Source organism: Sceloporus undulatus, chromosome 1 (assembly GCF_019175285.1).
Source record: "Sceloporus undulatus isolate JIND9_A2432 ecotype Alabama chromosome 1, SceUnd_v1.1, whole genome shotgun sequence".
Lineage (NCBI taxonomy): Eukaryota > Metazoa > Chordata > Lepidosauria > Squamata > Phrynosomatidae > Sceloporus > Sceloporus undulatus.
This window is the reverse complement of record NC_056522.1, coordinates 117,017,589-117,044,286: the sequence shown is the minus strand read 5'-3', so window position 1 is coordinate 117,044,286 and position 26,698 is coordinate 117,017,589. Positions and strand designations below refer to the sequence as shown.

At 38.5% G+C, this 26,698-nt stretch overlaps 1 protein-coding gene across 2 annotated transcripts in view; it reads right to left on the bottom strand.

The window, feature by feature from the left end:
• Positions 1-768: 768 nt before the first annotated feature.
• USP45 (ubiquitin specific peptidase 45) overlaps positions 769-26,698 on the bottom strand; it is a 72,614-nt gene continuing 46,684 nt past the window's right edge. Inside the window, exons 10-18 of one of the 2 annotated variants that reach the window (XM_042441065.1) lie at positions 23,098-23,179; positions 21,721-21,812; positions 18,712-18,768; positions 16,185-16,331; positions 10,450-11,119; positions 7,947-8,044; positions 5,099-5,185; positions 4,215-4,368; positions 769-3,221 (exon numbers count right to left, since the gene is read on the bottom strand). In XM_042441065.1, coding sequence (XP_042296999.1) covers positions 3,091-3,221; positions 4,215-4,368; positions 5,099-5,185; positions 7,947-8,044; positions 10,450-11,119; positions 16,185-16,331; positions 18,712-18,768; positions 21,721-21,812; positions 23,098-23,179 — 1,518 coding nt within the window. In that variant the 3' untranslated portion in view covers positions 769-3,090. The remainder of the gene's footprint in view (positions 3,222-4,214; positions 4,369-5,098; positions 5,186-7,946; positions 8,045-10,449; positions 11,120-16,184; positions 16,332-18,711; positions 18,769-21,720; positions 21,813-23,097; positions 23,180-26,698) is intronic. The other variant, XM_042441157.1, reaches the window with a different exon arrangement.

Sequence of the window (26,698 nt, the reverse complement as noted above, 5' to 3'; positions counted from 1 at the left end):
CCTTTAATTTTATTAATCTTCTTTCTTGCTCTTTTATGTTTTACGTCTTCTGTCCCACTCCTCCTTCCACCATCTGTCCAGCATTTTGAATTTAATTATACATTATTATTATTTTATTTTTAATTTAATTTCTGGTAAGGAACGATGAATGGGGAATTTAAATGATGAGAAAAAGATGAAATTTTAGTGCAATGGGAGTATTATTTAGGGTTGATCTGGCCATAGCTTGCTTTTGAATGAATGTTTTTGCAGGACTATGTTTTTTCTGTGTCCTACATTTGAAAAATTTGTCCTACATTTTTCCTGTTTTGGAGGTCCGGAGTTATGGCAACCCTACTCAAATGGGAGAAGCAGGATACAAATAAATATTTTAGGTTTTTTTATGTTTAATCTCTTTTTATGGGTTGATCACTGTTTTTATGATTGGGGGGAGGGTTGGGATTTTTTAATTGTAATTTTTAATTGTTTGATGTTTTATTTATACTGTTGGAATCCGCTTTGATTCCTTTGTGAAAAAGCGGAATACACTGGTGCCTCGGGATACGAAATGATCGGGTTACGAAATTTCCGGGATACGAAAAAGTTGGATTGGAAAAAACTTTCGGGTTACAAAATATTTTTCGGGTTACGAAATTCATTTCGGCGCGAAATTCAAATGCTGCAAAGTGCAGCTATAGGCTTTCCAGTGCTAACGGAAAGCCTTTTCGGGTTACGAAATTTTCGGGTTACGAAAGGAATGGCGGAACGAATTAATTTCGTAACCCGAGGCACCAGTGTACAAATAAATATGATGATGATGATGATGATGATCCTGTGGTCTAATTTTTAAAAATTGCTTAACAATACTCCTTTTTAAAAGTAGCAGTAACAAAACTAACAAGTTTTATTTGGAATATGTTTTTGTAGACTGTAGAAACATATCAACCCAAGGAAGTTTATGTAAAATAAAATGTTTTAGTCTTTTAAGTTGCCGACATTTTGCTGTTTTTGATGAAATTAATGCAGGTGTGGGCAAGCAATGCAGCTGGATTTACACAGTTCCCATTTACATTTACTGTGTATTAGGCCAGGGAGCTACCCATGGGCAAGTGGGTGCACTTGTGCATGACACATATGCACACACCGCCTTTCATACCAATGCCATAGAAAAACCAAAGGAATATCAGGAAAAGGTCTGTTTCTGCTACCATTCATTCATCAATTGGATCCAAGAATAATGAAATCAAGGCAGTTAGTAGAAGCTATCTTTACTATTCACTCCTCCCCCAACATCCCCTTCACCCTCTCCTCAGGTCCAGGAATTGTTTTGAGTGAGGTAAGTTATTGTATGGGGTCTGTTGGAGGCCCTAAAAATCTGGTAGATGCACCTTCCATCTCATCTCCAATGTTTTGGGGATTCCCAACACACACTTATTAATACAAAAGCTGATTCCACCATTTAGAAGAACCCCTGGACCTTTTGGAAGAGGATTCAGGAGTGAGAGCTGACTGTCACAGGAAGAGCTAGAAAGTCCACTTCCACTAACCTCTTTTTATGTGTTTGTTGCTGGCTCCAAGCCAATGGCTACAATTTAAAAGCCTATTTGAGTACAAAGACTTATAGTACAAACTAATCTTTCCCATGCTAAATAGCAGCAACCCGTACAGGATAAACATTTCCTTTGAGAAATACTCCAAATTCTAAAAACAACTTGGGGTGTGTGTGTGTGTGTGTGAGAGAGAGAGAGAGAGAGAGAGAGAGAGAGAGAAGTGTCACCTTGTCATAGGAGTAAGATAGCACATATTGCTCTGCACTGTAACATAAATAAAACTATTGAAAATAAGCAAATGAAAAAGTAGAGCCAGTTCATTTAAGAGTCACTGATTATAACCACTAATATACCTCCACTCCTATTTTTTAATACAAAACCACTGAAATAGAACACATAATGTGTATTTTGTAAATCATAAAAACTATACAAAGACTGAGTTCTTTTGTAGAATCAGTCAATGTTATGTAGTATTTAACTCCAAATTTCAGGTGTGGAATAAACCAGCACATTTGAGATTTGCTCTGCAGATACATTCGATCAGTCATAGAGAATGGCAGGCAGTATCAAGTACTGTTAGTGTGCACCAATTTGCCAATATATTTAGACACATCTGAGCAAATCACAAAAAGGTTGGATGGTACAATCCTCCATGGTCTGTGCCATCTTCAGAGTGCAAGGGGATGCATGTTAGAACACCCTGCCATGTTAACTTCCTGAATGTAGAAAGCAGATTAGGGAGAAAGTTTCTATATTAGCTTGCTCCCTTTTGGAATAACGATTCCACGTGTAGCAACATTTGGTTTAGAGGCAAGCATATTCAAACATGTGAACTGCCACATACATTCTGAAGTGGTTCAGTTATGAGAGAGCTGTGCCATGTGTCTTCTTTGAATACATGAATTGTTCATAACTTTGTTTAGTAACCTTTTTGTTTCCTGAAATAACTACTTTCCATTTATTGAACTTTTAACTTAGGCAATACATTCAAGAAAATTTGCATGCCAACCAACTATGATATGCAAGTATCAGCATGAGCCAGTCAACAAGAAAATTTAGGCACTACTCAGTTTTACCAAGATCATTTATGGTACAATATTTTTAATATTGATTTTTCCTGCTCATACTGAAATATCAGTATTCAAATTCAGAGCACATTATTCAAATGAATTCTGGGGATTTACAAAATAAACACTTGGTCTTGGATTCAGAAAAACAAAAATTGCCCCACTCACACACGGGATTATTAGGGCCTCCTTTTGGTGGCAACTTCCCACAGCCTTCACAAACTAACCTGAAGCTTAGGACATTTTAAACAGAACTCATTTTTGTCCAATATGTGGCTGCCAGACAGCAGAGTTGGCCAGCAGAATCTGGGCATGCATGAAAGTGCTCTGTGCAGACTTTGGCTTTTCTGGATCCAAGCCATAGTTTTAGAATTATAACTAATCATGAACTTTATATTCAAGAACATATGAAGGCACAAGATTTACATATACTGCCATTTTCTTGCAAGTTTAAATGACTCTAAATGACAAATCATTTTCATGAATGATTGTAACTACAACATTCTTTCATAGAAAAGTAAATAAGCTTGTGAATTTAAGACTCTTGATTCAGGAACTGCTTGTACATGGGTATCACTGACAAACACCCACTGTCCTGAAGACGTTCCTCCTGATTCTTTTAAACCTGCAACACAACACAGTTATTAATTTCAACAAAAGAACAGGAGAGAAAACAATACAATCAAGTAAACAACTATTAAGATTCAAAAACAACTATACTACTAGTTTAAATTCATTTAAGATTTTGCTTTTATGTCTCAGCTCTACCCTGTTGGGAGGTTTTACACATGGGCATGAAACTGCCCCAGTAAAAAGACATTGTGAATCAAGGGAGGTGCTTATGATAATGCTTCTCTGACTGCTTCATACTGCTAACTAGTGTACTCTGAAAGGTGCCATATTTGTTAGGTATCTCCAAAAGTTTGTTTTTGGACAGGAAGGCAAAGGCCAGTAGTTGGAGGGGTGGGGCAAACACAAACCCTTATTACACAAACAGCAATTTCCCCTCATTTATGACCTCTGATATTACACCAGAAAAGTGCCCACACTAATAGCACAATTACCTGGATACTTTTTAAAAGTACTGAAAAATGTGAAAATATACACTCATCCCTTCATATTCGCAGACTTGAAATTTGCAAATTTGATTATTTGCAATCTCACTGTGAGTCATGCCCACCTCCTTCTCCTGTGCATGAGACAGCTGGCTGCAGCAATCCTAGGCATTAGAGGAGGAGCTGGGTGGGGCTTCGCTATTTCTATATTCACGAGGGTCTTGCTCCCTTAACCCCTGCAAATATGGAGGGATGACGGTATATCATATTCCATTTATTTAAATGTTTATATTTCACCATTTATCATGAGATCTCACAATGGCATACATATAAACATGATTTAAAATGTGTTTAAAATAAAACAGAACCACTTGTAGTGCTACTTTGAAAAAATCTTGACCCTCCTTTACTTGGAAAAAAGCATGCTAGTGTTCTTAAAAGTAATGCTTTCCTGTATGCTGTTCATGACACAATATGTAAAATTAAAAGGGCAAAAATTTACACTTCTGGGAACAACCAGATATGTTTGATCCAATAATGTAACATTTTCCTTAGGTACCTACCTTGAACATTTTTATTGCTAGAAATGTGTTCCAAAAGCCTTTTTGATGGTGTCCTGACCTTTACATATGCTGCATAATGACCTCCTCGCATTGACCCACTGTGTTCCACTATTCCATAAAGAGCATAGAGAACTTTCCCACCATCTGTCACATTCTTATTTGCAAACCAAGAAAAACAAGAAGAGAGAGGAAAAACTGTGAATTCTTTACAATGAATCTGGCAAATGGATTCAGGCACAAACAAAGCCCTCCTAAGGGTAGTATTATTGCACCATGTTCCCTGCAATCCTGTTAAGGAGTAAAGCTAACAAAAAGAATTCACTAGCTTTATGAGCTTTGACTATTAAAAGAGGAAGTGAAATGTCAGCCAGTGAATATTTTAATTTAGCAAGAGAACTTCTTACCTATTACTAAGACAGTATCTCTGGAGAAAAGGGTGATGAGAACAAGAAAAGGGGCCCTTGTAATTGCAACACCAAAATTTGGAACTTTTTGCCCTGTTTGACTGCATTTCATTGTATGCCATTGACATTCCTGTTGGGGCAGAACTTGCTTCTTGAGTTTTGTATAATATTGTACTCATAGTATATGCATTTCTTATATTTTATAATTTTATTGTATTTTCTTCCTTCTAACTGCTGTTAGCCATCCTGAGCTGCACATAAACCACAGAAAAGTGAGCTAAACATTTGTGAATAACTAAATAAAATAAACATTGACTTGGCAGACTGATGAGGCTCTATGTAATGCAAAAGTCTGGCTCAAGAGCATGGTATTACGATATTCATTTCCAAGTAATATTGGACTTCATTTGAAACAAAAGCTACAGAATTGCTGACAGAAATGTCATTGAAGTATCAACTTCTAGAATTACTGAGCCATACCTTGCAAGAAGCAGAACAAAATGGAGCCAAGTCCAAAACTACTGGAAAATCCACATGGCGATTTACTTTCCTTAGACTCACACCAGCCTTAAAAAGAAATGAAAAAATAGTATTTCTACAAAGGTGCCATTTAAATCCAACTGCATTGCAGAATCATATATCATATGCATTCAACTTCAAAGCAGTTCATTTTCTTCTTGGTATGAGCAGTTTTGAGACTTCACTATACAAAAGTTGTGCTTTCTGAAAATTTGTCTTGTGTACATTTATGACAACAGCTGAAATTCAAGGAGACTTATGGAATTAAGAACATCATCACCAAAGAACAATCTCACAATTTAAAAAAATGGCTTAGTTCTACCAAACATTCTTCTTTGCCTATTTATGACATGATCGAATTGGATCTAAATTGTCAAATCCTGTGCAATAAAATTGTGGTAGGGTTGGCAGGTAATTTTCCACAGGAAGAGGAATAATGTGTCACTCTGGAGAAATTTATCTAGCAAATTATATATATACAGTAACAGAAAAGTGAGAAGCTTCTCTCCCTCCCCTTTACTTCTTTTTTCCTCCCCTCTGTCATCCTGTGTAATTGAGAGGATACCGTTTGCTCTCTTGCCTGGTGAAGTGATGTAGAAAGCCTGAATCTTTTGTAATCTTCTGATTCTCCTAATAAGACTATTTCAATACTTTTGTAATTTTATATGTGGCCAGCATGGGTTCCTTGGATTTTTGTGTTATTTGGATGGAGAACCTATATATTTTAGCACAGCCCAAATATACTTCAGTGGAGTTACATTGGACCCAACCCATGTAACCAATCATGCAGTAGATGCCATAGCCTTGTGTTCACCCATTGACCAATGGTCAATTATCCCCACAACCAACCAATCAAATACAAGAGTTTCTCTTGTTCATCTTCCCCAGAGTGCACAACTGTTTGCACAATGATTCTTATCCCAGTACACCAGCAAGTTTTCTAGAGTATATTCTCTTCAGATGTGTCACTTTCCATGTGGGCAAAGCAATAAAGGAGGTGGTGGGGCTAGGTACTTCCCTGCTATCATGGTAATACCTGAACAGGTTTGCTAAGACTTCAACATCAAGTCATTCCTCTCCCCCCACTTGATGAAGAGATACAGAAATTCTCTGAAGTTTACATATTATTATGACCATTTGATTTGCTTAATAAAGACACTATACCAGTATGACTTCTCTTAGTATGACAGCACTAATGGAAAGGAGGGAGAAGTGGCACAGAAAGAAGGGGAATGGTTTTCATTTTGCTTCTGTTCTGTTGTCACCACTAGCTCCTATGTTTTGGAGAGCCTGGGACAGTGGGCAAATTATTGAAACAAGTGGGAAATAGTGAGCCACACAGATTGGTTCAGCAGACATTCCCATAATTTTCTGGTTCTGGCAGTTCTGCCATCCCAAGGACAGCATCACCCTTTTCTGCCTGTTATACCACCAATGAAGCTACTCTGCTAAAAGAAGAAAATGACAGGCATATTAGATAATCAACAGATGGCAGCAGCAACACATAACAGGGGAATTAAGAATTTATACATATACCTGTATTAACTCTTAGAACAGGAGCCCTAGGAAGATTCCTCATCCAGACTCATAAGGGTCTGACTGAGGTCTCTCTTGGAAACCACATATCCACAAGCTGCAAGGAGATTCCTCAGCATGCTCCTGGAGTTTCCAGTAAGCCACTCTAAACCTAACTAGCAGGAATGACATTTCTACAGCCAGCAGCACCTGGTTCGGGGTGGTTTTACTTATTTATTTGTTTCTTTAAATATATTTTGTTGTTAATTGCCCACGAGTCAACTTCAACTCATGGCAACCCTGTGGATGAGACGACTCCACTGCTCTGCTCAGGCCCTACAGGCTCAAGCTCATCACCTCTCTGATTGAGTCCATCCATCTGGCAAGTGGTTTCGATCTCTTTCTACTTCTACCTTTCCTAACATTATTGTCTTTTCTAATGAGTCATCATGCCTCCTCATGATGTGTCCAGAGTACACCAGCCTCAATTTGGTCATCTTGGCTTCTAGGGAGAGTTTGGGCTTGATCTGTTCTAGACCCTGCCCTATATCCTTAATACTTCATAGAATCTGACAAATAACATTAAAACAATAGATTAAAAAGCATCAATTTAAATAAGCTTATATTAACATAACAATGAATTAAAACCAGGTTCAAAAGTTTTTAGAACTATGCACATCAGTATTAGACATGAATAATTGAGGCCCAAAGGCCTTAGTGAACAGGCAGGTTTTCACTTGGTCCCTAGCTGAAATGACTGTTTGCACCAATTGGGCCAGAGCATGCCACAACTGGGGTGCCACAGCTGAGAAGGCCCACTCCCATGTTCCAACACGTCACTGGTGGGACACAGCAGTCCCCCTCCCTTGACAGACATCAATCCTTGGGCAGGCACACTCCATGTAGGCTTTTGCTCAGCTGGTGAAAGTCTGCACACAGTGACACTGGGTCTCTGCCTCAGATGTTAGCTGCAAGAGTGCAGGTGCCAATTTGGGTGGTTGGCTTTGCCCACTATGAATCTTTCCCCCTTTGGGGAAGAGGCAGGGCTTCCAAAGCTGGCTCTTTAGCCAGGTAACAGGAAGGCACAGCCACTCTCTCTCAAGCACACAGGAGGCTCATTGTAGTGTTGCCTCCTCCTCCCCATCCATCTTGGAGCATTGATATTGACTGAAATGGAGAGAAATATTTTGGAGTGTCTGCAAATATGCTTCTCACGCTCAGGGAATTTTTGTAACATCAGAGCACTCCTTATTACAACTCCTTTCAAATAATCCTTTTAGAAAGAGAGCTTCACCTGATGGAATCTTTTCAGATGGAGAACAAGAACAGCAGGAACAGAAGAAATCAACAGCTGCTTCCTGGCATTTGTATACACACCTTCTGTTTTCTTTTCTGCATAGAGATAAATGTAATAATTAAAAAAGCACAGGTGATTACATCATTTTTGTAGTGACCTTTAGTATACACAGTGCTGCACAATCCCCATTATTAACAGGTTACTAATATTCCCAGTTTGAGGTAGCTCAAGTTGGGCAAACAATGATTTCCCTAAAGCCATTCACATGGCTAAACATCTGAGCAAAAGTCTCCAAGTTTTAGTTCCATCAGGCTTTTCACTGAGAACACTGACTCTCAGAACATACAAAAATGGTCAAATGCAATTAGGTTAGCAACCAAAAAAGCTGCAATTTTAATTATCTTGTTGCCTTTAAAAAAAAAAAGACAGAGAGAGAGAGAGAGTGGCAGCTGTATTAATGTGCCACTTCCCAGACGAAGTTTGACCAACTCTGGTTATATAGCTGAGTACTAAATAACACCAGCCTGGTTTAAATTTAACAATCTAAAGGGAATAAGCCATGCCTTAGCCTGAGAACAATGTGTGTGCCCTCATAATTTGTCTTTGCCTCATTTTTTTTGTCATGCATCCAGCCTTAATGCTCTGCCCCAGCTCATTTAACTCACAATTTCCCATGATATCCAAGATCCTCAATTTTGTATCTTGGTTTATAAACATTAATTAAACCACCATTTTGTGATTTGGACATCATGATAAATTGTAGTCCAAACAAGACAGACAAAAAAGCTAAAGATGGGCATGAAGAAGAGGTACGTTATTGAATATGAACTAGTTCAGTCACTGGGGTTTCCATTTTAGCAATGGGATCAAAGGCAAAAATAGATGGAGTTACAGATGTGATTTGTACCTTTGTTCATTATGTGGCAGGGAACTGTGCATCAACACAGTCTACTTTTACAGCTAGCTGGGGACAAAATACATTAGAATATGGGATCTTGCCTTATACTGAGTCAGACTACTGGTCCATTTAGCCCAGTGCTGCAAGATCAGTTGCGTGATCAGGATGGACTCTTGGTATAATCAGTAGAGAGGAATAAACCAAACTAATAACAAAGGCAGAGCCATTCATAGGGCGTGGCCTAGGGTTGGTTCAGAATAAGAATCCTGGATATCTATACATTTGTCCAACTGGAGAAAAAAAATAATTCTTGGAATAGATAAACCTTTGAGACCTCAGTTGCATGGAGGAAGTAAACCAATTCTATGAAAGATCATGCTTTCACATACAGTTAGTCTCAAAGGTACTCCAAAATTCCTTTGCATACTGATATTCCAGACTAACATGACTATGCCTCTGAATTCATTAAAGCAAAGCTTATCAATGTCTAATTAGCCATGAGAATTAAAATAGTGTCTTCATTTACAGTAGCTTCTACATATTTTACTTACTGTATTTATTAATTTTATTTCAAAATTATATACCATGTTTCTACCCAATATGACATTCAAGGCCACCAATAATAACATTAAAATAAAAACATGAATACAATTAAAATATAGAAACTGTTTTAAACCACAATTTAAATATATAAATAAAAAATAGCACCATCTATTAAGTATATTGTTTTAGTGTAGTGTTTTGAATGCTGAACTACAATTCTAGAGACCATCGTTCATTGTCACAGCCTGAATACGGCTGGAATCTGCATCATTTGGCCTGTGTGTTTCAGGCCTATGATACTCTTAGTAATGATGTTAAAATAATTAGTTTGGAGCTTGCGGTCTAAACAATGTACTTCCCAAACCCACACTAACAAAAAACAAACATTTTTGTGCAAAAATCCAAAGGACTAGGCTTTGTGTAAAAAGCCACCTGGGGAATGTAAAATTTGTTAGGTCTTTAGCCCTGTCTCTCAGGAAATAAATTAATAACTCAACAAATTATTATTATTATTATTATTAACCTTTATTTATAAAGCGCTGTAAATTTACACAGCGCTGTACATACAATCTTTTTAACTTGTTTCTAAAAGTTGGAAGCTAAAATTTCAATTGAATCACTTTAGTTAAAAAAACAAATTTAATTGAGTTGCATATTTACATTAAAAACATCTAACTGATAAGTAAATTGATTTTAAGTAATTAGTTCCTACCTCTGGCCTTATGAGCTGGAATACTGAACAGGAACACTTCACACTGAAATGTTTTAACATTCCACTTACATGTGTTTAATATAAATATAAGGGAGTAAAATGAGTATGGAGTGTTGAAAAACTTGTTGTTATGGTAAAATAGTCTGTATAGACCTGCGATAGGACTGGGGCATTTCCCATGAAAGTTCATTTGATCTCCAAGCAGCTGTTCCTTAAGCCAAATCAAAAAACACCCCTGAAATGTCCCCTAGCTGCAAAAATAAGTTGCAATGCATGCAGCTTAGAAGGCTATAAGCACCCAATGTTGTGCGTGAAATAAATAATACATTGAGCAACATGTACATTACCTGTAGTATTTACTTTCTTTTGGTGCTTCTGTTTCCGGTCTGTGCAGTTCTCACACAAAAGCTTGTTGTTTCCCATTAACAGTTCCACAGATGTAAACTGGTAGAGGCAGGACTGCACGGAGCATTCTTTAGAACTGGTTGTATAGCTCTGTGACAGGGTCTGGAAAGCATTTTGAGGACATTGCACTAACGGCGGGTTCTCTGCTGAAACGTGATTTGACAGGCTTGATAGTGGATCCTTACGGAAAGGCCCATCACTTTCATTAGCCATGCTGCTGAAGTTGAGTTTTGACAAGGCACTGGAAAGTACCTCTGTATTGCTACCACCTGAATTGTTGTGCTGCATTTTAATGTTTGCAGATACATGTTTATGCTCAATGGTGCACAAACCAGGAGTGGAACAAGCTCTACTGGAAGCTGTTTCGCTTTCAGACGCCTCACTATCTGCATCCATGCTGCTTTCGGAGTGGCTGGCTTCTTTTTCACTCCCTTCAGTCTGACTTCCATTTGCTCCAGAATCTGTTACTGTATTGCTCTCTCTTGCGTATGAAACTTTAGCTCTTTCTTCAACTTTACTGTTGCCAGTATCTTCATACATAATAAAAGGGGTTGTTTCTTCTTCACCAGAGGAGGATTTCTTGGTAAGTCTTTTCTCATGATTAACTTGATTCTATACATTACCACATCGCCACCACAAATGTATCAAAGGGAGAAAAAAGACATGCAACTCTGCTCAAAATCAGTTTTAAAAATTACAGCATTTCTCTCTCACTCTCTGTATACAGGCACATACTATACACCCCATATTTTCATCAAAGCTAGAACTCACAGTGGCTTGCCAAATAAAAGAATGATCAGCAAAAATACCTACAGTTATGACTTTAATAAAGTTTAAACTAACTACAGAATTAAAACCATTTTAAACACTGTTTTAAAAGCAGAGTCCTTGGAAAAAGCAGTTTAAATCATTATTAAATTCAAACCAACTTTCATAGAATGACTTTATCCAATATATTCATTTTAAAATAAGAAGTTGAATTCATTTAACTTTCATCCTGCAATCTCCTATAGTTTAAAAACCAATCTTGTACATTTCTACAATTAAAAAAAACCAAACACAATGGCGGCAGCTGCCTATTATCAGAACTCCAGTTCCACAATCTTTCACGGATGGATCATTCTTAATGAAAGACAACTGTGGTTGATTGTACATAGCTAATAAATCAGGATTTGAAACCACAAAGAAAATTAATGTGCACAATATGCCATACACATTTTTAAGAATGTAATCACAAACAGTACTGTTAATTTCTTAGCAGATAAGTTTTAACTTTGATTAACAAAATATTTAGATTTGGCAACAGGACTTTAAAAGCCTGCCTTCCAAATGAATGTGGATTTTTTCCAAATGCCTTTGGATATTCAGATACAGCTAGGCTTTTGGTTATGCTTGGCTAGGGATGGAGGACCCAAACACATGGTGTTTGGAACTGGCAGTTTCCTCTTGCAAACAGACCATTTCTATAAAATACAAAGATGGTAAACAACTCATAAATGATCTTCCTAAACTACCTCACTTCTGATTAAAGTCCACCTTAATCAGTGGGATACACATTACAAGTTAACATATTTATGGCTGAGGGATAAAAAAAACCCTCTTCCACTATATCAATAGGAAAGCAAATGGAAAGTACGAAAAGTGAATCTCACAACCGTTAAAGTGGTAAAGACCTTCTTAGGCCTCTTAAGTCTCTCATCTGAGAAAATATATTTTATATACTTGTAATCTTAATCTCTGCACAATAATTTTATATTAAGTACAGTACTCTTTAAACCAGTGATCCCCAAACTGTGCCCTTTAAGAGATTTTGGACTTCAGTTCCCAGAAGCCTCAACCATGTTGGCCAATAGTCTGGGATTCTGGGAGCTGAGGTCCAAAATCTCTTAAAGGGCACTGTCAGCAGAGAATCAGGTTTCTGAATTTGATACTGCTATTCACAACTTTATTAATATATAATGAACTGCATGATGATGATGATGATGATGATGATGATGATGATGATGATGATGATCATAATCATAGTTAGCTCTCCATTTTCACAGGGGATCTGTTCCATACGCCCCACGTGAAAATGGAGACTCATCAATATTCAAGCCCCATAGGCTTGAATGGGGTGCATGCCCGCGAGCACCCCATTGAAAATAATGGAGATCGCCCCACTGTGCATACTGAAGATCACAGGCCTCAAGTACACGAGAAAGGAGGGGCGACTGTAGTAACCTACAAAGGCAAATAGCTCTTACCCTATGAACATTCCCTATGCAAAGACCAAGAGGATAAATTAACAGATTTTTCTCACCAATGTTTCTTATTCATCTTATTTTTTTTAAAAAGACCTGCAGCCCAACAAGGAAAGGACCTGTTTTCTCACAGCAAACAGAAATCCAGCCCATGGAAATTAACTTGAGAGTATAGCATGGTGAATACAAGTTTCAAGAATTCCTTCCTATGGCCTGTTACAGACTGCCAAAATAAAGCTGCTTCAGGGCTCTTTGAAGGTATGCTATTTAAATGATGCATAGGTCCTAAGAGTCCGGAGGTCGCGCCAAAGCCACACTCCATTCCTAAGCACTGGAGTGCAGCTTTGGTGCAGCTTCCAGATTCTTAGGATGCATGCATCATTTAAACAGCATACCTCCAAAGAGACCCGAAGCAGCTTTATTCTGGCAGTCTGTAACAGGCCTTAGTCATGATTTGCATTAGGAAAGGCTCTTCAAATTATCCCATACTAAAAATCCCACATAAGAAATATTGTATAAATTGCAAGCAATCAAGAATCTTACCCAACTTTATAGGAGTGCTTTGCTATGAGCCTTTACTCACTGTGTGAGTTGAATCTCAGCTGTCTATTATAAGTACTGTTAGGGGACCATTATCCCACTGAAAAATGGGCAAAAGAAATTCCATGGATTTCAACGGCTTAGAGCAGTGATGGCGAACCTATGGCACATGTGCCAGAGGTGGCACTCAGAGCCCTCTCTGTGGGCACATGTGCCGTCGCCCCAACACAGAGTTTGTCAGAGTTCGTTACTAGAAAGCCAGAGGGACATGGCACTTTGCAATAAATGAGTGGGTTTTGGGTTGCAGTTTGGGCACATGGCCTCTAAAAGGTTCACCATCACTGGCTTAGAGTTTGCACTCTTAAAGCCTTCCTAGACTATCAGTTCATAGCGCATAAATTTATTATACTCATATAATGTAATCCAAAAAAGGAAAGTTTTATCAATGAAGAATTGCTTTGTCTAGATCAGTGTTTCTAGCCATCTGATGTGGGGGATGAGCAATTTCTTTTTCCATTGTGCTACAGAGCGGCATCATATTTGTACCCATTGTATACTACTGTTTATTTATTTCCTGGAAACTCACCAGGGTCCATTAGCCAATGGCTCTGGGGCTGGCACCCTTTGAGTTGCACTGGTCTAGATCACACTTTTCCAGTGCCTGAATTGCAATATATTACTGTTTGTACAGTGCTACCTCGGGTTACGAAATTAATTCGTTCCGCCGCTCCGTTCGTAACCCGAGTAATTTCGCAACCCGAAAAGGCTTTCCGTTAGCGCTGGAAAGCCGCTAGCCGCGCTTTGCGTTTGAATTTCGCGCTGAAATAAATTTCGTAACCCAAAAAAAAACATCGTATCCCGGAACAGTTTTTTCCAATCTAACTTTTTCGTATCCCGGAAATTTCGTAACGCGATCAATTCGTATCCCGGGGTACCACTGTATAATCTAACTTTTGTCCACCAAGAAAAGCTAGTGAATTGAAAATGTTATCTACACAACATGCCTAAGCATGTGCCATAGGTACTTCTTTGTAAGGCTGGCATCAGAGATTGGCACTATCACATATATATTGAGGCCCAAACCAAGATTTGATCCTTGGAGCTTCCTCCTGCTGTTTTTTTCCTTCTTGCTGTTGCTTCCCAGTTTACCTACTGTCTCTGAATGACTGAGCACTAAGGAAAATAAAGAGAAGGAAACAGAGCACGCGTTTAATGTATCTGGGAGGTGGTGTTAATAGGCAGTGTGGGAGGGGACAAGCAGCCTTATACCTTTATACCTTAATACTACTTGGTACTGCATCTGAAGAAGTTGGTGTATATCTATGAAAGCTCATGCTAAAATAAAAACCATTTAGTCTTAAAGGGGCTTCCATATTTCTTTGTTTCTCCCCCTCCCTTCCTCCTTTTTATGCCACAAAGAAGAAGTGGGCCCATTAAGGAGAGGAGCCCACTAGCAACATGATGCCCAATTGGATGCCAGTACCTGAAGCCAGCATAGACTTACTTGATACTACCAATGACATAATTTATAATTACACCACCACCATTTCACATTTGTTCCTTGTTGCTCAGGTATCAAAGAAAGGGCTTACATGTGAATGGAACCTGGTTGCCCTCCAAATGTGTGGAGGAGATCCACATTGTGTAAATGAACAGAAAACCCTTTGGTGGCAACTTGTCCCATTTTTACGGAACTCATTCCTCCTTGAAGGACGTTCCAGATACCCGTAGCTTAGAGTCTCTGGAATTCTGTTGCCCTAAGCAGATGCTTATAGGGACTGTTGTGTTAAGGCACACTGAAGCATACATACAGGCTCTGAGCACTCTCATATGCCTTGTTTTAAAGGAGGAGAAGACAGGGGGGTATACAGCAGAACTACTAGTATCCATCTTTTGCATATGGATTTGATCTGTTGCTGCTAGTGCTGCCACTACTAGAATTTCCCCACAAAGATTAAAACATGCTAAGAGTAGATTATGGACTAACAATTTCCCACAGTTGTGTATGTGTGCATGCATGCAATGAGGGGAAGTAGGGGAAATCAAAATGTTGCACAGCATAATGAAAACCATAATGATTAATACCATCCAACTATATCACTGAATTTCACAATTTTTAAAACAAAATTGAACAGGAGATGGAAAATGCTGCCAGACTACCCTAGAACTCCTTTGTTCACTGTTCAGCGTCTGATGCTAAAGGTTGTTAAGTTATTACTTGTATCAACATAAAATGGCTTAAGGTGTTGTATTTTCTAAATAATGATCTAAATAATAAAAAGGGGTTCTTGTAAAATAATGAACAATAGAATATTTATAGCTGGAGTTATCAACATCTTACCCCACTACTAGCCTAGCAAATTTGCCACCATCAGGAAGAAACATATAGTTCTGAAGCCCTTGGGCCACTGGGGGCTGAGCACATCATGGAAATCATGTGCCAAGTCTCCAGGGAGACTGTGCTGGCTGTACTTCTCTTGCAGCACACACTGCCAACTGATCCACCAAATGGCACTAATGCTGACTTGTCTGCTCTCTTGGCCGGCTCTGCTTGGCCTACAATTGCAGCCAAAAGCAAACTTGGATAGCAGTGGAGAAAAGTAGGAAGCAAGAGAGAAAACATAATGATATATTTTTTAAAATTTTTAAGTGAGAATCACTTTTAAAGCCATACTTATAAACAATTCTTCCTACTTACCATGCACATATACATACATACAAAAACTTTTCTAACTGTCATTGTAACATTGTAAACTATGGAAAACCAGGGTTGATATTTATTCAAACATTTGTAACAGTGCCATAGGTTAAAAGTAAGCTATTTAAATAGAACCCTCTTTATACTCCAGATTTTCACAAAGAATGGGATTCACACATTACTGATGCAGTCTTACCTTGTCCTTTGTTAATGACTGTTTCCTAGATAGTTTTGATTGTTGGTTATTCAGAGAATTAATAGAAGAACAGCTGTATTGGTCAATATCTGCTTCTTGTATATGTTTACTTTTACTTGTCCTCCCGAAAGGAACTGGTTTTGAGATCTGAAAAATAAGTGTAGTTATTTAAGATGCAATGTACAATATCTAAAAATCCCTGTATAAAGGATCCATGCCCACTATCCTACAATACCATGTATTCTAACATCTGGCAGAAGGTAAACTAGACATCTGGCATTTTCAAGTCTTGAATCGCATCTTGTCAAATAAAATGTAATTTTTAAAAAACACTAGTTTATTAGAACAGTAATCAGGGACATAGAGATCTAGCGTAAATCCACAGACCATCATCCTCTCGATTTCAGAGGAAGACTCCCCAGATATGTCAGAGAGCAATCTATCCCCCATCCAAGGGCTCCTCTTCTCAGGATCAAATGTAACAATTCACTACTACTCCTCACACTTAACAAGCATGATGTTGTCCCTTTAAAAGAGTTGCATGAACATAAGCAGATTTCCAAAAAGAAATCTCCAAAAGAAAAATTTCAAGAGGACCTAAAGGAGTGACTAATGTTCTGCTCCTTCCTGGCAACTTATAGCTCATGTTATAAACCAAAAATTCTGAAGCGCCTTCTTAGTGAATGGAGTGCTTCACCACCTGCAGCAGGAGTGAACGAATATGACAGATTAAGAGGCCAGTTTTCGATCTCTGAACACTCCAGAGGCTGTATAAGCTGCCAAAAATGCCAATGAAAGAGGCTGGAAATCCACATCTGATTTTTAAAAAAATATGGTGTTTTTTTTTTCTTCAAATTTACAGGGGAAGGAGACTGGAACTCATTTAAACCTTGAATTGCTCCTTCTAGAAACTTTATTTCCTTCTTTCTTAGCCAGAAAAAGAACAAATTGGGAAATCTAGTGTAATTAAGAGTTAGAAAAACAGCCCTGGAAGCTGCAGGTAGCCCTAGTGCTGAAGATTCCCCATAGAACAACTTGTCCATATATCAACTGGGAGATGAGCAAAACATGTGAAGCCCTGTCAGACCCATGTGAAATATCTGCACTATCTGTATAAATCTTTGATTAAGGGCAAACAGGGTTGGAGTGAGTTGTATAGAACAGTGCAGTATGTACCATGCACCTTCCTGATCCATAGGCTCTAGATCTGTGATTTTGATGACTGCAGATCATCACGTTCTATAATTAAAAATACTGGGGATGCTGAAGTATCTGTACGCATATCACTACCATTTAATAAGACATAATCATCCACATTTTTTGTCATCCTTGAATGTCCTGGAGCCAAACCTCCATGCATGCAGAGGGCCTGCTATATAATTTTATATTCACAACACTGAAACTTCACTGGACATGCATTAGCATTACATATTGACTATGGTCCCAGCTTTGCAATCTAGGAACAGTAAAACTTTATAAGGGTTTACGCAGATTTTTTTTTTTACAATAGAAGGGTTATTCATATGTTTCTATTTGAATTTATACGTATACAGTGCACACAAGAATTAATGCTTTTTTGAAGCTACCTAGCCCTGAATAGCCAACTCTGTAACTGGGAGATGATGTCCGTTAGTTTACTTTATGCATCAGAGACTGCCAAATATCATTTGATTCAGAGCCTCCCAATGGCCACTATCCATTGTGGTTTCCAATATAGTTGGGAAAAGCAGGGCAACCCTAACTATGTAGGTCATACATCTGAGAAGTTTGGCTGTGGACAGACTATGAAGAGAGGCTGTTTTTGATTTAGAATAATTTTGAAGTCACAACACAGATTAGATCTCTAGCCAGCTAAGGATCTGCCATATCTATCCTACATTTGTCTACAGTATTGATTCCACCCTGTCAAACCATCTCTAACATTGTTGGTTAAATTGCCTAATTACCTATAGAAAAATCTATCTTCTTAACATAAGATTTTAATATTTTATTCATTGTTCTTTAACACATATGGACATTTCAAATACATACAAATCCAGCAGGAAATGTCTCAGACAATAAATAGGCTATTTTATTTAAAATTAAAATTCAAAATTATTGAACAGGTTTATTGCACACATAAATGTGCTGTACACACATAGAGGACACACACATGCAATATAGTCCCATCCAAAGAGATAGCCAAGTCAGTCTGTATCAGTATACAAAGGGACCTAGTAGCATCTTTGAGACTGAGAGAAACTGGGCCTATGAAAACTTATGCTATAAACCTCTTTCTCTCAGTCTACATTCAGCAATGTGTAGAACTCTCCAGGATCACCATGTTGTGGTCACTACAGATTGTCATGATGTACAGACAGTTTTAACAGTGCTAGTATCTATTTAAAGCAGGAAATGGGAACTAAATCTAGGCCCTCTGGCAATCTAATAGTAAATGGCCCCATATATCAGTTCAATTATCATCAAAAATAGCAGCATGTACTGAAACCAGCAATTACACCTTTTTATTAAATAAGTAGTTTCTTACCCTCTCTTCTATAATAGGAAGCGAAAGGTCGATAAAAGGTTCTTTTACTGTGGAAATCTTAGAAAAGCAGAACAAGAAACATAAAAATAGAAGACACACTTTTTTGATCCTATCAAATATCAAAAGTTATAAATAACATACATTCAGTTTATGTTTTTCTTTATGCAAAGGTTGGTGAATCTGTGGCCCTCCAGATGTTAAACTATGTACTCCTTTCATCATTGGGCATGCCTGCTGGCAGTGTTGGAAATGGCATCGAGCAATGTATGAAGGCCACAGGTTCCCAAGACCTGCTTTATTCAGTGAAAAACTTCACAAAAATATTGTTCTAGAAATTTAGCAACTGTGATTTCATTTTAGAACTTTTTAAAAAAATTCTGAGGTAGATATGGATTTTCTTGGTTTCAGAACAAAGTGGGAGGCTCTTAGAATGTATACAGCAGTTATGACATACTTAAACAAACACATGTACACATATTTAGTTACTTTTTCACACAAATTTAAGATGCATCCTCTCCTCTAGCTACCAGTTACTCTTTATACTTCATACCCACAAATTACTTTGGCTATGGCCTATGCCAACAAAGATGTGGAAAAAAAGTACATGAAAGAAAGAATTATATGTGCCCCTTAGAGATCCAGTGGACACAGTTTCTTTTAAAGTGAATTTTTGGATGCACTAATAAAGTATTTCTGAACACTGGGGCAGAGGGGATGGAGAGAGGAATCAAAATTAAAAGTCCAGCTACATCTGTGCTAATATGGTGGCTGCCAGCAGGATTCTAGTGTTATTTCCCATGGACAAGGACTCTGCATGTCCAAAATGCAAGCCAAATTTTGCAGTTCCGGGCACCGGTTTTTAGTAACTAGTCCCTGCCAATGCTGGCAAGAGTATCCAAGCTGGAAACTTGTTTATCAGGGCCTTAGCAAGCAAATGCCTGACACCAGCATGACCAGGACTGCAAGGGCGAAGCCACAATGAAATAAAACAAACTGCTAATCTTTCTGGCACCCAATCCTAGCCATATGCATGGAAAAAAATGCTTTCAAGGGTTTGGCTTAATGACATGTTCTGTAACATTTTGCTGATGAAGAACATACTGTATATCATGCACTGTAAAAGCCGCATAGTGCAACCTTGACCAAGAACCTTGCAAAACTTTAGAACCACTGCTATTACCTTTTGGCTTCTGGGACAGGATCTGATATGGTAAGTGATATCTGTTATAATACTATGGCCCGTTACAAACGGGCACTTTAGTACGCGCTCTGCGCATGCTAGGGTTAAAAAGGGGCGTCGTTTCCGGATACCCCTAACCCTAGGACGCGCGGAGCGCGCACAAAATGGCAGCGGCCGTTCCACACAGGGCGGCGCGGAAGTGATGTCCTCGCTCCGCGCCAGGGCGCCTAGTGCGCCCTTAGCGTGGAGCAGGAAGGAGCTCCGTTTCGGAGCTCCTTCCTGGTTTGGTCCGCTGGGCACAGCCTTCACACGGCTGCGCCCAGCGGACCAAAGGAGAAAGGGGCCAAGCGGCCCCTTTCTCCTCCTCCCGGCCGCCACGGGGTGTCCTCGGGCTTAAAGCCCCAGGGACACCCATTTTCAGGCTGCGGGGAAGCGGCATTTTGCCGCTTCCCCGCAGCCTGAAAAGTGACGGACTGGGGCCTCAGAGGCTGCCGTTCTAGCCGCTGAGGCCCCGATACACCGGGGAAAGGGGTGGGTACAGCCCGCCCCAAATGGGCGGTCTGTAACCCGCCAAGTTTTCTATTTCCCACCTCAATTGTTAGACTGCCGCTGAAGCTTAAATAACCTGTAATGTGTTCCCAGGGATTTCTGAAATATTTCATTCACATTCCGCCCGCATTTTTGCTCATCACATATGAGAGCTTACTTGCTTTACCCTTCCCACAATCTTGCTTTTTTTTTAATATATATAATATATAATATATATATTATATATGGCGGGTTACAGACCGCCCATTGTGGGGGCGGGCTGTATCCACCCCTTTCCCTGGTGTATCGGGGGCCTCAGCGCCAGAACGCAGCCGTTTAGGCCCCGATCCGCCGCGTTTCAGGCTGCAGGGAAGCGGCAAAAGGCCCTTTCCCCGCAGCCTGGAAAGGGGTGTCCTTGGGGCTTCAAGCCCCAAGGACACCCCACGGTGGGCGGGGAGGAGGAGCTGGGCCAGCCGTCTGAAGGCTGCACCCAGCGACGCAAAGCGGCGCCGCAAACCAGGAAGGAGCTCCGAATGGAGCTCCTTCCTGGTCCGCGCAAGGGGCGCACTAAGCGCCCTGGGGCGACCGACGTCACATCCGCGCCGCCCCGTATAGAGGCAGCGCGGTTGTGACATCGTCATGCGCCCCCATTGGAAGGGGAGCCCCATTTTGTACAGACTCAGTCCGTACTAGGTTAGGGGGTGCGGAAGCACCGCACCTTCCTAACCTAGTACGGACTGACTCCGTACTTTAATGGCGGTCTGTAACCCCGCCCATATATTATATAATTATATTATATATGATTATATTAGATAATGATATGAATGAAGAGATTTAACTGGTACCTTAACTCCCATGTTGTGCATGAGAGACTGTCAAAGGAACTATGAAAAGTGTTCACACAAAACTCAAAGGTCTCTTGACTTCTGACAGCACTATTGACCTTTGACAGCACTGTAACAGGAATGGGGGGGAAATCATATTTCTTCAAGCAACTAAGTAGGCCGATAGCTGATATTCTCCAGAATTTTAGTATGCTTTTAATCTATACAATGATTTTGTTAATAAAATTAAGTTCCCCAACCTAAAAATATCAAGGTGAAGTCACTATTTTGTTTTTAAAACCCAACTCTCTTCTCCATACAAAAACAAAATTTAAAGAATACGAGCATGACATAATCTGGTATTTCATTATAGAGCCACTGAGGAAACACAATTCTTACTTTAACCTACCCCCTCATCCAACTCAGTAAATGATCTTTTATGTAATAAATCAGTTCCTATAATAAATTAATACCTACATTTTCACACTCCTCACACATTATAGTGCTTGTCAGTTCACCGACGAAGATCCTATCTACGAAGTTCATCTTCACACCCTCTCTTCCATATGCTGAAAAAACATTACACCTTTTCAAATATGGAAACAGACAAAACCATTTCAAATGGAGCACAATTTAGTCAGGGATATATTTTTTCTGAAGACATTTTGTAAGAATGAAATTAAACATCTGCTATACTATATTAAATATTGAAGTTCTAGTTTGTATTCACCTGTGCTTAGAAACATTCTTGAAAATTATCTGTGAATAACTTCAGTTTTTATTTCTATAGCTTTCAAAAAGAGGAATTAAACTACATTACATGAATATATCCATTCATCCTTACACCATTAATTTTGGCTAAGTCATACAAAATACAAGCAGCATGTTGGTAGGATTCCACCCATCCACCAGTGGACCCTCAGTGTTATAGAAATAATACTTCAAGGACAACAATATAATTTTGAAGTCCTGTATCAAGAATTCAAGACTTTTTGATAATTTATTTTTAAAATTGTCAAAACATGTGTGCTTTATAGCAGAAAATGAATTCAGTGACTTGTATTTGAACTCACATTGATCTTTTAATTCATGCAGTTGTGAAGTCCATTCAACTGTTTTCACATGAATGTCTTCCAAAGAAATGTGTTTAATATTACAACATTATAGCTATATCCTAAGGTCACAGCTTGTGTACTTGTGAACCAGATTTCATGACCATAAAAAAAGTTCAAGGAGATTTACTATTGACTTCAGCTATAGTACACTCCCTTTTCCTTCCTCCTAAAAACATCTCTTTCAAATCTTCAGCTAACAAATAGCAGCCAAAACATCTGGCACACTCAAAGCATGACAATCCATTGAGCTGAGTGGCACATTCTTCCAGGTATGTAGGACTAAAGCCAGTTTATTCCTTGGTCTTACATCCTGCTCTTTCCATTTTTGCTCTTGTACTTCAAAACTCATGTGACTGCAAGAAGCAGGTTTCACATCCCCTACCATGTAAAGCCCTGTAATATCCATATAAAAGACTACTAGAAAATCTAGCTGATCTAGATATGAGAAGCATATCTAGCTAGGTAAGGGAGAAAGGTTACTAATGTGCAAAAAAAAAAAACCACACCTGACCAATGGCGTGTTTTTCATGTTCACTAGATGGCACCAGAATAACAGGCAAAGCTCAATAAATGCCACATGGGAATTCAAGACTCTAAAACTCAACAGTGATTCAATTTGTAAGGATATTAAAATTCATGGAAACACATTACATAAAGGCAATTCATTTGCAAAGGCAAACTTAAAACAGATTCTAAGCAAATAACATGGATGGTGGAATTTTTCTGAAGGTCAACATACCTTTGACTTTTCTTTTTGTCTCCTCATCTGCTGTTTTGGTAGTTGGATTGTTGAATGCTTTTAAGATTGCAGCTTGTATTCGCTGTAAAAGATATTTAGTACATATTTTACTAATTGGAACATTACAGATATACTGTATATACTCATGTATAAGTCTAGAAAGCAGGGTATGGTAGGGATGGAACATTAGTGGCCATGGGGGCCATTTTGTGACTAGGCAAGCCCCTGCTTCCAATTCTAGCAGCCCATAACACACTGTCACCATTTCCAACATCTACACATATTAAGGACTCTGGCTTTAAAAACCAATGTTTCTTGGTTTTAATATTTAACAATGCCTTTAAAACTTTAAAAATTCTCCTTAAGGCAGTTTATAATATAAAAACATGAAATCATCCATAATACAACTAAGTACAGCCAGCCCTCCACATCCATGGATTCAATCATCCATGGCTTGAAAATATTTTTAAAGGTTATTTAATGAGACTTGAGCAGCCATGGATTTTGGTATCCATGAAAGTTCCTGGAACCAAACCCCAGCAGATACCAAGGTCCCAGTATACACCAATAACATTACGCTCATTTCATCTGTTAGTGTGTGTGTGTTCACATCTCTTCCAACTTATGGAAATCCTAGGGCAAATCTATCATGGGGTTTTCTTGGCAACATTTGTTCAGAGAGGGTTTGTCATGGCCTTCCTCTGAGGTTGGGAGAGTGTGACTTGGCCAAAGCCACCCAGTGGGTTTTCATGGCTTAGTGAGGAATTGAGCTTTGGTCTCCTGTAATCTTGCTCTAGCCTTCAAACCACTAGACACACTGGCTGTCTTCCATTCCAGGAGAAATGAAAAATAAAAAGATAGTACATATACTCAACTGTAAGTCCAGAAATTTAAGCTCCAAAATTGACCCTGTATACTGCCATCCCCATTTACTGGGAGACCTGTTTACAGAAAGGAACTGTTCTGGATACCCTTTCCATGTGATGCAGAATGCCACACTGCCTTATCTCGGGGTGGAAGATAACAACACAGGCCTACTTTGGATGACTGTTAAGGATAACTGAGACAAAATAAAGCAAGTGCTTGGAACATTCTACATTATTATAAAGCCTGGGTCACCTGAAAACCCAAACTTCATACGTTTTATATTAATTGGTCAAATTATGCTGTAGTGTTTGTATTTGGCTAAATTTAATCCATCTTTCCTGCTGGGGCCTAATACACAAGGATTACTGCTTGAAATATGCATGTTTGGAGGTTATTGATGAGACCAACAAAACAGGGAAAGGAAAGCTGGGGAAGAAGAGACCTACACATGGAAGAAGGAAAACAATATTCAAATCAGAAAAGAAGTAAGAAGAGAATCCTTTTCTGAATCATAACCTATACTTTAGACTTATTAACTGATAGGGCTAATGCAAAGCCCAGATTGCATGAGTACAGAATTATGCAACAAAGTGAAATTCTATTGATTTGAAATAATTTATAGTGTAATACAGAGTATTACCTTTTATTGGAATTAACCTACTGGCAAACTAATTATTGAAAAATTGAGTTAGGGCATTCAATGCAATTATCAACACTGCATAATACTTAACCAAGCATATACTATATGTCTGGAACTAAAACCCAGGACCAAAAAGTATATATGAGATAGGCTTTTGTTTTCTATCTAAAACTGCATCCAAACACTATCACTCTTAGCATGTATCAATACTTCATATTTTTTTATTTATAATTTAAAGTATTTATATATTGCCATGCGACTCGTAAGGCAAATCACAAATAAAAGCAATTAAAATGGTACAAAGATTAAAAATTTTAAAACACATTAAAATACTCTTTAAAACTTTTAAAAGCTTTCAGTGATGAACTAAAACCAATAAATTAAAAAAGAGCAGTTTCAAACATCAATGGCCATATGGAACAGCATTGCTTTAGCTTCCCTTCAGAAGCTGAAAGGAAACATGATTAAATAGCCGACATCTTTCAGCCATTAGTACACTTAAGAGTGTATTGAAGAGATGTGTTTAAATGATATACTGTATGTATTTTCATATAAACGTATTTCTCACATACAGTGACAAAATGTATGAATAGCTTCAGCAGAAAAGGAAGAAAAATGCAATCAGGTTCAGAACTTCAGAAGTTTATGAGTGTATCCACCCCACTTGTATACCAGGAGCACAGAAGCACAAAGATGAATGTAAATTAAAACATTAACACAGCAACTAGTGCACCAAGTAATGGTTTCTACTTCACAAATATTTGACCTGGGGAGTATATTAATTCCTAGTGCCTCCAGCCCCTCTTTGTTCATCTTAAATCCAACAATATACCAAAGAGGACTAATCAATAAATAACTCGGCAAGTTGGATACCATAAATGGGTTGAAGGCCATAAGCTACTCTCTTTTTGTTGGGATGAGTGCGTTGAACCATTTATTTAGGTCAAAGAAAGACATAGTCTTTGAAGGGTTTGGGTGCAGCTAACAATGCATCAGACATTAATCAATTAGCAGCAGGGTTCAAATACTTCAAGCCCTGGTGTGAAGCATCTCCAGTGTACCATGCTGAAAAAAGTGCAATTTTGACTAGGATATTGATTCTTTCTATTTTTTTAAAAGGTTTACTTACATACATTAATGTAATTCAGAAACAAAACAAGAATAGCATGTATTAGTAATAAAAATCTTTGTAATTCCATAAACAGGAAATTGTTACATGTAAAAAACTTAAGGTATCTTAGAACTATCTTACAAACTATAACATTCCCAATTAAATAGCAGTAGATGCCCCAAGGGCTCAGAAAATGCTTTAATTTAATTTAAAATATCAGAGTATCATGTTAGCAAGAATCAAACAGATGTGATTTCTAAAAAGTTTAACATTGGGATATTATGGGTAACATACCATGTAATATATGCATATACCAATATATGCCTATACCTCCCTCTCCCTCTCTATACACACACACATACACACACACACACACATATATTCACAAGTTACACAGAAAATTAGATGATTCCAGAAAAAAGTTTACTACAGGTGAAAAGGAAGGAAAGTGATGGCTATTGGTCATTTCAGCAGGAATGACCTAAGTTTACATTCAGAGTAAATACTTTTAAGTGCAGCATGCAAAAGGGGAGGTTAGTAGCTGTAATCATTTTTAAAGTATTCTGGTGGCAGACAGATTGCTCTAGGCTTCTTTCAATTAAAAAAACCACATGGTAGTGACACTCCTTAACAATAGCACGATTAACAGCTGCGGCGTTCCCATGACAGACAATGTTGCTCATGTTTGTTTCAGACAGGCACAACTGTCACTGCTCACAAGATTGACCAAATCCACAAATCTGACATTTTCAGTTTGTCACACCATCTATAGACCGAAAAAGGGGAAGGGGGGAAACCCCAAGAGCTTTTACTAGTAATGTCCCTTGCTGTGATGCCTGAGGTGATGAAATCCGTTCATAGTACTGAACCATTATGGCAAAACATGGATTTAATTTGTCCAGGGTGGGATCAACCAGAATCCCCATAGAAGGAAATGGGGCTGGAGAATGACTAGGCAAAAAGCTTCTTTTTTAAATCATTTA